This window comes from Pan troglodytes, chromosome 16 (genome assembly GCF_028858775.2).
Source record: "Pan troglodytes isolate AG18354 chromosome 16, NHGRI_mPanTro3-v2.0_pri, whole genome shotgun sequence".
Taxonomy (NCBI): domain Eukaryota; kingdom Metazoa; phylum Chordata; class Mammalia; order Primates; family Hominidae; genus Pan; species Pan troglodytes.
Genome location: NC_072414.2, coordinates 50,926,345 through 50,939,145, shown reverse-complemented (window position 1 = coordinate 50,939,145; position 12,801 = coordinate 50,926,345). Strand labels below are relative to the sequence as shown.

At 39.5% G+C, this 12,801-nt stretch overlaps 1 protein-coding gene across 13 annotated transcripts in view; it reads left to right on the top strand.

Moving 5' to 3' along the window:
- Positions 1–12,801, top strand: part of SLTM (SAFB like transcription modulator) — a 54,577-nt gene that overhangs the window by 5,211 nt on the left and 36,565 nt on the right. For all 13 annotated transcript variants that reach the window (XM_009429233.5, XM_009429231.5, XM_009429232.5 and 10 more), the window contains exon 3: positions 11,387–11,451. In XM_009429233.5, the coding sequence (XP_009427508.1) occupies positions 11,387–11,451 (65 nt within the window). The remainder of the gene's footprint in view (positions 1–11,386; positions 11,452–12,801) is intronic.

Here is a 12,801-nt window from a genome sequence, read left to right as displayed (position 1 = left end):
GTTTACGGTTATATTAATTGGGTGTGTGTTTAAAAAGTAGTTAAACAGGTAGAGCTAACTTCTCATTAGGTTGTTTTAGAGATTATAGATTTAAAGACTTTTGGTTTACCTGATGCTGGCATATCCTTTTCTTTTAAAATTTCAACCTTTAAAGTCACCAATTAACTTCAGCAAAAGTGATGTGGTTAATCAGTACAGTATTTAGAACTATATGTAATGCAATACTTACCGACATTAAAACTAATTTGCAATACCTGGCAGCTTTAAAAAGACTAAAAATGATGTGTACAATCTGATTTTTCTCCTATAGAAACAAATATATTTTGAGGTTATAGGTTTGGCCAAACATCTAATGTATAATTTTTTGTGGAAAATACCACAGACTACATATTTATAATTAAGTACATGTTTACTCTGTAAAGCTTTCTAAAACTGGTATCAATTAAATGTAGTAATCAGCCATATAAAGCACATTTCATATAACACAGTATCATAGTGTACTGTAATTAGCTTTTTTCCTCCAGCTGTAGTATGTTCAGATGTTAAGTAACACTTTAATCAGAACTGTGGCATTGAGGAGGACTTTGGGCGTATAATTGTTATAGATATTTCTTAGGTACCTGAAAGGCTGAAAGCTCTGAAGGCCAGGACATAGTTTTTCATTTACCTCTGTCTCTGTAGTGCCTGGTGTAGAGCATGGCATGTAATAAGTGCTCAAAAAATATTTGTTGAATGAATACTGAGGGCCTTTTTGGGGCTTTCTTAACTGCTTTTAGAAATACCTCTTTTGGGCCAGGCGCGTGGCTCACGCCTGTAATCCCAGTACTTTGGGAAGCTGAGGTGGGCGGATCACCTGATGTCAGGAGTTTGAGACCAGACTGGCTAACATGGTGAAACCCCGTTTTTACTAAAAATACAAAAAATTAGCCGGGCATGGTGTTGCGCATCTGTAATCCCCGCTACTTGGGAGGCCGAGGCAGGAGAATCTCTTGAACCTGGGAGGCAGAGGTTGCAGTGAGCTGAGATTGCGCCATTGCACTCCAGCTTGGGCAACAAGATCATCATCTTTAGATAATCTGTTCATCTTTAGAAACTCGGTCTCAAAAAACAGAAAACAAAAAAAAAGAAGTATCTCTTTTGGTGCCTATTTTAATTGCATATTTCTTTGTTAGAAGCAGGTATATCAGGGATTAATAGTTTTTATCTTTTTTTTAAAGGTGCCTCTCTCAAGAGCATAATGGCTTCTCCTTACACATTGATATATAAAATATACTTACTTTTAGAACACATGAATCATTGCATCATCCTTTTATTCTTTACCACATTGATGCTGTGTTGAAAAGCCTCTGAACCTTGCTGGAATACTGTCCAACCTCAGAGGTTGTATATGTCATTTTCATTTCACAAAATTAGCCCTTTTATCGCAGCCATTAAAACATACATTTGGCCAGGCGCGGTGGCTCACACCTATAATCTCAGCACTTTGGGAGGCCGAGGTGGGTGGATCACAAGGTCAGGAGTTCGAGACTAGCCTGGCCAACATGGTGAAACCCCCTCTCTACTAAAAATACAAAAATTAGCCAGGTGTGGTGGCATGTTCTGTAATCCCAGCTACTCTGGAGGCTCAGGCAGGAGAATCACTTGAACTTGGGAGGAGGAGGTTGCAGTGAGCCGAAATGGTGCTGCTGCACTCCAGCCTGGGTGACAGAACAAGACCCTGACTCAAAGAAAAAAAAAAAAAGGTAATCCAGAAAAGTACAAAAAAGTGAAGATTACCCGTAATCCCACCACCCTGAATTTATCATATGTAGCATTTTACGTATGATATATATATACATGTTTATAATTAAGTACATGTTTACTCTGTAAAGCTTTCTAAAAGTTAATCTAATATAGTAATCAACCACATAAAGCACATTTCATATTACAACACATGTTGATCTAAGTTGTGTAGGTCTATGTGCAAGTACTTACAGGAGGTTTATGTTTAAAGGTTTTTTCCCCCCTTTTCAACAGCTAAAATAGATTCACACCATACATGGTGTTTTGTTGAAGGTAGATAGAACTTAAATATTTCTGTAGTCTGGAGAATCAAAAAACAATAACCTTCCGTCTATATTCTTCTCAACAGCTTCTGTAAATAGATTCACTTGTCTTAGTGGCTCATGATCTGCACTCTGCGTTAGTCATTTGAATTTTAAAAAATACAGATAGCAGGCTTTCACTCCCCATAGAGTTGGTTTGGGTTGTTATGTTGGGGGCCCAGGCATCAGTATGTATTTTCTAAAAGCTCCCCAGGTGATTCTTACATACACCTGGAGTTAAGAACTAACTAATCTAAACTAAAGCTTGAAATTTAGCATCATTTTTATTCATCTCTCTGCTGGTCAGTTTCTAGATTATTTTATATACTTTTCAGTTTTCGGAAAACTTCTACATTGCTTTATTTGATTCTCACAACGGTGCTGAGAGTTAAGCAGGACTATTTTCTTTTTACTGGTAGAATAGAAAGGTAATTCATTAAGAACCCAGTTAAATTACCTTTGACAGTCTTGTGTTTGTAGGCACACCTGCCTGAAGGAGTGTGCCGGGAATGTTTATTCTGTTCATCTTTAGATAATTAATGTAAAAGATTTGAAAAATATACCTTTGGCATATTCAAGGTTTATTATAATGAATGTGAATTATCTTTGTAGTAATTTTTCATAGTGACCTATTGGGCCAGGTGGGATGGCTCACGCTTGTAAACCCAGCACTTTGGGAGGCGGAGGCGGGTGGATCACTTGAGGTCAGGAGGTCGAGACCAGCATGGCCAACATGGTGAAACCCCATCTCTACTAAAAATACAAAAACTAGCTGGGCGTGGTGTTGGGTACATGTAACCTTAGCTACTCAGGAGGCTGAGGCGGGAGAGTCACTTGAACCCAGGATGCAGAGGTTGCACTGAGCTGAGATTGTGCCACTGCACTCCAGCCTGGGCAATAGAGTAAGACCCTGCCACAAAAACAGAAACAAAAAACTCAGAGTGACCTATTGTATGACTGTTGTGTTTAAGACAATGTACAAGGCCTTTCAGAAAAATGATTTTGTTAGTAAAATGTCAGTTTAATAGAAGAGAAGCTAAAACACTTGCAAACAATACAAGGCATGGCCTGTGATTAAGATACTCCATGCAATTGGGGAGAGGTTGTTGCTGGAAACATTTCAGTTTGGCATATCTTCTTAATCTTCCCCTCCCTTGCAACAGAAATTTTATAACTAAGCTTTTTTTTTTTTTTTTTTTAAACATTTTATCGTAGCTCTTGTGAATGTTTAAGGGGAAAAGTTACTCAGCCATAAAGTATTTTGGCAAAATGATTTTAAAATTTCCTTAGGCTGGGAGCAGTGGCTCACGCCTGTAATCCCAGCACTTTGGGAGGCCAAGGCAGGAAGATTGCCTGGACCCAGGTGGTTGAGGCTGCAGTGAACCATGACTGCCCCTGCACTCCACCCTGGGCGATAGAGCAAGACCTTGTCTCAAAGAAAAGAAACTAATTATTAAGTGGGATTTGTTTTTGTTTGGGAGGTATTTCTGAACTTAAAAAGGAAAATTGCAAACCATTTTAGGGACTAGTTTGCCTTTGGAGGAAAAGGAAAATTGCAAACCCTTATAAAGACCAATTTGCCTTTGGAGGAGAAAGCCAATTTATCATCCAAAATCCTCAGAATTCTCAAATACAAAAAGTTCTGAAAACTGAAAGTTTCTTCTTAAGTTTGGTGGCAAAAGTTATTTATAGTCTTGACTTATCCCATTTGATGTGAATCTGCTTACATTTCATTGCACAAAATGTTTCTGTGATTGTGAAATACTGTTCCAGAAGCCACTGGGAAGTTTAACTTAATCAATAGTATATGCAACGTTTTACTCTTCTAAAATCTGAAAATTGTGAAATACTTTTCCAGAAGCCACTGGGAAGTTTAACTTAATCAATAGTATATGCAACGTTTTACTCTTCTAAAATCTGAAAATTGTGAATTCTGAAACATATCTCAGAGGGTTTCATTAAGAATTTTTGGACTTATACAAATTTATGCTACATAAATGTTTATAGTCTTGTCTTTCTCTGGTATATACGTTTTTACTTTGCCATTTTACTTTAGGCCCTCAAATCATGCAAGTTATATTTTAGATTTTGTTTTTGTCATTTCAAAATAGCTATGTTACTACTATGATAGTTTAGGATGTGATAGGTTAATCTTGCTTTCATTTTTTATTTTGTTATTCAGATTATGTTTACTGCCCAATTTATTTTGTAGTTTTTTCCTCAAAGCATAAAAGTTTGGCTTCAGGCCAGGCGTGGTGGCTCATGCCTCTAATCCCAGCACCTTGGGAGGCCGAGGCCGGTGGATCACTTGAGGCCAGGAGTTCGAGACCAGCCTGGCCAACATGATGAAACCCTGTCTCTATTAAAAATACAAAAATTAGCTGGGTGTGGTGGCATGAGGCTATAATCCCAGCTACTCGGGAGGCTGAGTCAGGAGAATTGCTTGAACTCGGAAGGCAGAGGTTGCAGTGAGCCAAGATAGCGCCTCTGCACTGCACTCCAGCCTGGGCAAGAAGAGCGAGACAGTGTCTCCAAAAAAAAAAAAAAAAGGTTTGGCTTCAATCTGCCTTACACTTTCAGTTAGTTCCTTTATCCTGGTCATGCCACTTTCACAGTTTTGTGGCAGTTGCTAGATTCCCTGTAGGACAAAAGAGGTGAAACTATTTAGTTGATTTGCTGTAGGAGCTTTGATAGCAAAGGTTTAAATGGGGTAGACATAAATGGTTACTTGACTCTACAAAAATGTGCTGAAGATAGTGCTGCTTGTCGGAATTTAAGGGTGATTTGGTCTTTAAAATTCTTTCTCGTGTGTGCTATTACAAAAGTTAGGGACCTGCAGATGTAGTGACAGGATGTATTGACAGGATGGGGTTACACACAAAGTTAGTTGAACTGCCATGTCACCCCTTTCTCCCAGTTGGGCCAAATAGAAATCCAGACCTTGTTTTCTTGTTTTTAACTTTTAGAGATTATTTTATTTATTTGTTTGTTTTTGAGGAGTCTCACTCTGTCACCCAGATTGAAATTGAGTGGCACAATCTTGGCTCGCTGCATTCTTGACCTCCTGGACTTAAGGGATCCTCCCACATCGGCCCCCCTAGTAGCTGGATGGCAGGTGCACACCACCACGCCTGGCCAATTTGTGTGTTTTTTTGTAGATACGGGGCTCCACCATGTTGTCCATACTAGTCTTGAACTTCTGACCTCAGTTAATCCTCCTGCCTTGGCCTCCCAAAGGGTTTGAGATTACAGGTTCAAGCTACCATGCCCGACCTGTTTTCCATGTGTCCAGCATAGGACTTACTCCATTATCAGTCAGAAAATATATAATGCGGCTAGGTGCAGTGGCTCACCTCTGTAATCCCAGCACTTTGGGAGGCTGAGGTGGGCTGATCACTAGAGGTCAGGAGTTCGAGACCAGTCTGGCCAACTTGGTGAAACCCCATCTCTACTAAAAATACAAAAATTAGCTGGATGTGGTGGCAGCACGTGCCTGTAATCCCAGCTACTTGGGAGGCTGAAGCAGGAGAATCGCTCGAACCCACAAGATGGAGGTGGCAGTGAGCCAAGATCACACCACTGCACTCCAGCCTGGGTGACAGAGTGAGACTCCATCTCAAAAAAAAAAGAAAAAAGAAAGATACAATGCTTGAATATCGGTTTTATATTATATATTTTATATATTTTTTATATACGCATATAGTATATAATATATTTTATACATGTATATAATATATATTTTATACGTATATAATATATTTTATATGTATATAATATATATTATATACATATATAATATATAATATGCATATTGTATATTATATACTATACATATTATATATTATATAAATCTATATATATAGTGTTGTACTAGGCTCTGAGCTGGCTGATAAACATTATAGCTTTTTTTTTTTTTTTTTTTTTTTTTTTTTGAGGCAGAGTTTTGCTCTTGTCACCCAGACTGGAGTGCAGTGGCATGATCTCGGCTCACTGCAACCTCCACCACCCGGGTTCAAGCAATTCTTCTGCCTCAGCCTCCCAAATAGCTGGGATTACAACCATGAGTCACCACACCCGGCTACTTTTTTGTGTTTTTAGTAGAGACAGGGTTTCACCATGTTGGTCAGGCTAGTTGCACACTCCTGACCTCAAGTGGTCCACCCACCTCGGCCTCCCAAAGTGCTGGGATTACAGGCGTGAGCCACCTCACCTAGCAACATCATAACTTTTTAAAATGAGTTATATTTTGTATGGAGGGGAAGTGTTTTTTCACAAAATAAGAAATTACAATATAGTCGGCTGGAGTCAGGAGTTCGAGACTAGCCTGGTCAACATGCTGAAACCCTGTCTCTACTAAAAATACAAAAATTAGCTGGGGTGGTGGCATGCGCCTGTAATCCCAGCTCCTTGTGAGGCTGAGGCATGAGAATCGCTTGAACCTGGGAGGCGGAGGTTGCAGTGAGTTGAGATCATGCCACTACACTTCAGCCTGCATGACAGAGTAAGAGTCTGTCTCCAAAAAAAAAAAAAGAAAAAAAGAAGTTAACAATATTTACCATGTATAAAGTTTGTAATTTACGATGTGTAAAACAAGCCAAAAGTTGCAAATTATGAAAGCAGTCCAAAGCTAATGTGAGATTTCAGTTTTTTTGAATACTATGTATCTATCAGGTTGTTACTCCAGTTTCATCACTGTTTGACAATCTTGTCCTAATGTCTTTTAAGATTACAAGCTGAAACATTAAATGTCCAGTGTGACTGTATTGTAACAGCTGTTGGAAACAGTATGGGACAGCAAAGTTAGACCATTTTTACATACCCCAGTGCTGCCTCTTGTTGCCTGTGCGTCATCGTCATTGGGCAAGTGAGTCTCACATTTTAAAATTTCATAAATGTGGATTTTGGAACTTCTGTTTACACTAAAAGAGATAATATTTTAAACAACTGGCACATTGTAACTCCTCAGAGATCGAATGGTTTTGAGGAATGGAAATTGGGCTGCATTTAAATTGAAGCACTGCCATTTACTAGCTTTGTAATCTAATTTTTCAGACTTAGTGTCTCTTTTGTACAAGGGGCATAATTGTTTCAGAGTAGTTGTGAGGATAAAATTTTAAAATACAAGTACATAAATGCATATGAAGAATTTATCCTAGCACCTGGACCATAGATGCCACTTCAGTAGTAATGACTGCTGTTTTTGTTGCTGAAGTGTAATTTGATTTTCCTGTTTTTCACTAAAAGAAGAGAAATTCGACACAGAGTGTGCATACTATGCAATTTGTCATTATGCTGAGGACTGCCATTTCAAAGATAATACCTTTATTTAAAAAATTTTTTATTTTTATTTTTTTGAGATGGAGTCTCGCTGTGTTGGCTAGAGTGCACTGGTGCAATCTCGGCTCACTGCAACCTCCACCTCCTGGGTTCAAAGGATTATTCTGCCTCAGCCTCCCGAGTAGCTGGGATTACAGGCGCCCATCACCACACCCGGCTAATTTTTGTGTTTTTAGTAAAGAATGGGTTCACTGTGTTGGCCAGGCTGGTCTCGAACTCCTGACCTCATGTGATCTGCCCACCTCTGCCTCCCAAAGTGTTGGGATTACAGGTATGAGCCACCACGCCCAGCCAAAAAGTTTTTATTTATTTATTTATTTATTTATTTATTATTTTGAGACGGAGTCCCATTCCATTGCCCAGGCTGGAGTGCTGCGTTGCTATCTTGGCTCACTGCAGCCTCCACCTCCCAGTTCAGGTGATTCTCCAGCCTCAGCCTCCCAATTAGCTGGGATTACAGGCATGTGCCACCATGCCCAGCTAATTTTATATTTTTAGTAGAGATGGGGTTTCACTGTGTTGGCCAGGCTGGTCTCAAACTCCTAACCTCAGATGATCCACCTACCTTGGCCTCCCAAAGTGCTGGGATTACAGGCATGAGCTGCTGTGCCCAGCCTTATTTATTTATTTTACTTTCAAGACAGAGTGTCGCTCTGTCTCTCAGGCATGAGTGCAGTGGGGCGATCTCAGCTTACCGCAACCTCCACTTCCCCGGTTCAAGTGATTGAACCCAGTGCCTCAGCCTCCTGAGTAGCTGGGATTACAGGCGTGCACCACCATGCCCAGCTACTTTTTTGTATTTTTTAGTAGAGGTGGGGTTTTGCTAGTTGGCCAAGCTGCTCTCGAACTCCGGGCTTCAAGCAATCTGCCCTCCTTGGCCTCCCAAATTGCTGGGTTTACAGGCATGAGGCACTGCGCCCGGCCTCAAAGATAATTAAGTTGAATTAATTCACCACTCCTTATTAGAATAATGTGTTTTATACAGGTCATAATAAGATATAGTGGCAGGAATTCAAGATTGGTCACGAAATCCTGGCTTCAGTTCTGACAGCACCATTTTCAAGTTTTAGGCAAGGTATTTAACCTCTCAGGCTCATTTTCTCTTTTGTAAAATTGTGATAATGGACCTATGTACCATCATAGGGTGCTTGGACAAATCAACTGAAATTTTTTTTAAGTGCTTTGCAAATTATAAGGCAGTTTGTGATTATAAGGAATAAATAGCATTTATAAATGATCTACAGGAATTCCCCCAAAAGTTCTGCTCTGTAGGCTATTTGGTGGTGAGTGTGTATGGGAGAGGATTTGATGTTTTGGTTTATTTTGCTTCTGAGGTAGGGTCTCGCTCTGTTGCCCACGCTGGAGTGCAGTGGTTGGTATAATTACAGCTCACTGCAGCCTTGCCCTCCTGGGTTCAAGCAGTTCTTCCACCTCCTGGGTTCAAGCAGTCCTCCCACCTCAGCCTCCCGAATAGCTGGGACTACCGGCATACACCGCGACACCCAGCTGTGTTTAAAAAAATTTTTTTTGAAGAGATAGGGATCTCACTGTGTTGCCTGGGCTGGTCTCAACTCATGGGCTCAAGCGATTCTCCCCCTCCAGCCTCCCAAAATGCTGGGATTACAGGCAGTAGCCACCGCTTCCAGCAGGATTTGATATTTAAAAAAAGCATTTTTCTCCCAAAAAGTAGTCTCTTTAAGGTTTTTGTATTATGGAACTTTCTCTAAATGTAATAGAAGAATTTAATTATCTGGGCGTGGTGGCTCACGCCTGTTATCCCAACACTTTGGGAGGCCGAGGTGGGTGGATCACCTAAGGTCAGGAGATCGAGACCATCCTGGCTAACACGGTGAAACCCCGTCTCTACTAAAAATACAAAACATTAGCCATGTATGGTAGCACGCGCCTGTAGTCCTACTACAGGAGGCTGAGGCAGGAGAATCGCTTGAACTCGGGAGGCAGAGGTTGCAGTGAGCCGAGATTGCGCCACTGCCTTCCAGCCTGGGTGACAGAGCAAGACTCTTGTCTCAGGAAAAAAAAAAAAAAAGAATTTAGTAGTTTTCTTTTTCAGGAAAAGGACATCTTTAATTTTTTTTCTTTCTTAGTGATTGCCCTTTTAGTAACTTCTAATTTTAGATTTTAGGGCAACATAATCAGATAGACTTGTTGTTATGTGAAATTCTCATGTACAAATTAAGTTTAGTGATAAAGAGAATGATGACAGTAATTGTAAAATTATATGCAAAGCATTAATCTACAAAGGGAATAGTAAACCAAAAAGTTAAACCAAAAAGTTATGTTTTCCCCAAAATGCAGACGTCAACATTGTAAATAGAAAGTTAACACAACACCAAGCGCCACACTTCATTTCTTGTTTGGTTCTCACAAGCCTTCAGCTACTAATTGAGTAAAAGAAAAATCCCCACTCCTAATCTTGTTTTTTACATACTTGGAAGGACTAGCATATCTTTTCCCCTTTTATCACTCATTTGCGGAAATGACTTAGAATTGGGAGTAGATGACAGATAGGAGCTACCGAGGAGACTAGGGAAATGCAGGTTTACTAACTTTTAAAATATTTATTCCAACAGCTAAACCTCTACCCTGATTACTGAAGCTTGAACTAAGTAGTAGCACTGTCTGTGCCAGTTGTAGGCAAAGGGAAAAAAGTTCATTCGTTGGTCTTAGGAAAGAACATCCATTCATGTTTCAAAAGAAATGAAAAAAAAAATTTTTTTTAATAAACTTCCAGCAGATGTCTTTTTTTATGGCATTTCTAGTACATTAAGGATTTTTAAGTAGGATTTTGTGGACTAGCCTGAAAACATAATAATGTTTTAGCATTGCCTCTGTGGAAAACTTTTTTTTTTTTTTTAATGTGGAAAATTATTTTAAAGTTCCAACTACCAGCTGGGCGCAATGGCTCAATGCCTGTAATCCTAGCACTTTGGGAAGCTAAGGCGGGCAGATCACTTGAGGTCAGGAGTTCGAAACCAGCCTGGCCAACGTGGTGAAACTCCATCTGTCTCTACTAAAAATACAAAAATTAGCCAGGCATGGTGCCTCGTGCCTGTAATTCCAGCTACTTGGGAGGCTGAGGTAGGAGAATCTCTTGAACCCAGGAGGGGGAAGTTACAGTGAGCCGAGATTGCGCCACTGCATTCCAGCCTGGGCGACAGAGTGAGACTCTGTCTCAAGAATAAATAAATAAATATTCTTAAAAAAAATTTCTAACTACCAGGTTGCAAAGTTTTGAAGCTGGGCAAAGAAGGTCTGTAGTTTGTCGGAAAGCTATTAACAGTTTTCACTCTGCAGTAATTTCTGCATGCCTTAAATCAGTTATTATGTTAAGTGGCCAGCACTCTTTATATTTAGGCTTTTGGAGAAGTAAATAATTAACATAAAAGTAGTCACTGTATTTAAAGAATTTCTTCTCTATGAAGAGGCAAGGTGTACTAGAGACAGAGTACAAGGCAATATGTAATCAACCACCTGGTGGATTGTAAGATGAAGATTAAAGTGTGAGGATTTTTATTTCAGAGAATGCTTGTTGAAGAGAAGAACATAGGAAAGGCTTTGTGGGAGGTACAGATCTTGTACTTAGCTATCAGGTGTCTGTATATATATAGTTAGTAGAATGCCATTGAAAGGTATCACAGCTTCTCAGATAATTGAGGATAGAAAATTCAACTGGTGTAAAGAAAAATGCACCATATATGTCAAGTCACTTAAACTGATGGGTTCATATGTAGGATTCTGTGCACAGTGTATTTCAGTGAAGCAGCATGACATAGGAAAGCTTTTTTTGTTTGGGACAGCTCTGAGCAGGTGGTTTAGAAGCAGTTGACATTAGCTTTGTCAGATAGTTTGGGAGTGGAGAGTGCTATTGCAGGGTAAACTCTGAATATTTTTTGTTCTTAAAGTAATAAAATATTGGTTGTTAGCCCATTTTCCTTCTTTCGCAGGTAAAAAACATGAAGCAGATGAGTTGAGTGGAGATGCTTCTGTGGAAGATGATGCTTTTATCAAGGTAAAGTGTTAATTACTCAGGTTAAGATGCTTATTTTAAGCCTAGTATTTTGCATCATGAATTTTGTGCTTTTTATTGAACAATGGTCACTGAAGTATGTAGGTTAAAGATAAAGACCTATGTAATATTGACAACGTTTAATATTGTCAATCTCATTAACGCTCATAATTGAGAAATATAGTAAATAACTTTTTCTTTAGTTAAATGAGATACAAAAGCTAAAATTAATAATCTCTCCAGGCCTTTAGGTAGAAAGCTGGCCAGGGGAATAGCTACGAGACAATTGATATACATGTTAGTTCCTGGATGAGATATCACAGGGAAGGATATTGGTAATTTATTTTTTATCTGCCATTGCATTTAGCTTTTGTATATAATATACAGAACTTAGATTAATGTAGACCTTAAAATACACAGAGAAAATTGCTGATGTGTTACTACTTGGTAAAGATCAAATTAAGGGCCAGGCGCTGTGGCTCACGCCTGTAATCCCAGCACTTTGGGAGGTCTAGGCGGGCGGATCACTTGAGGTCAGGAGTTTGAGACCAGCCTGGCCAACATAGTAAAACCCCATCTCTACTAAAAATACAAAAATTAGCCAGGTGTGGTGGCACATGCCTGTAATCCCAACTACTTGAGAGGCTGAGGCAGGAGAATCGCTTGAACCCGGGAGGTGGAGGGTGCAGTGAGCCGAAATTGTGCCAGTGCATTCCAGCCTGGGTAACAGCAAGACTCCATCTCAAAAAAAAAAAAAGAGAGAGAGATCAAATTAAGAAATTTATTTTGCCCTTTAAAGATAAATAAGCTAGGCCTTTTGGGGCCGAAAATGAGTGTATTTCAAAACTGGCTGGCCAGAAAAATTATGGATGTAATTTTAATTGGGGTTGTGGCAGTTCTATATACTACAGCTATAGAACAAGCTATTTTTAATTGTAGTTAGGGTTTTTTAATTTGTTTTTTTCATTTTAATGAAAAGTGATCTACTGCTTATTAGGTCTTAAGTATTGTGGTATTTGCAGGAATTATTTCATGAGTATAGTTCCTCTTGAATTATATACATTTATGTCCCCATATATTCTGTTTTCTGGGTAAAACTAGTCCATATTGTCATCATGTCTCTTGATGTTTGTGTTTTACCATAGAGTCAGCTCATGTTCATTTACCCACCCATCTCTCCTGCCTCCTAGCTCTCTTCACTCTCCACGCTGCACACACACACACACACACAACCCCACCCCCAAAAGATGTTTTGTTGAGGAGTTAGCCCTGAAATCAGTTAATTTTAGGAACTGTTTGCCCAGGGATCCGTTAAAATTGATGATTGCATGCCTGTAATCAGCTTGTGTTTGA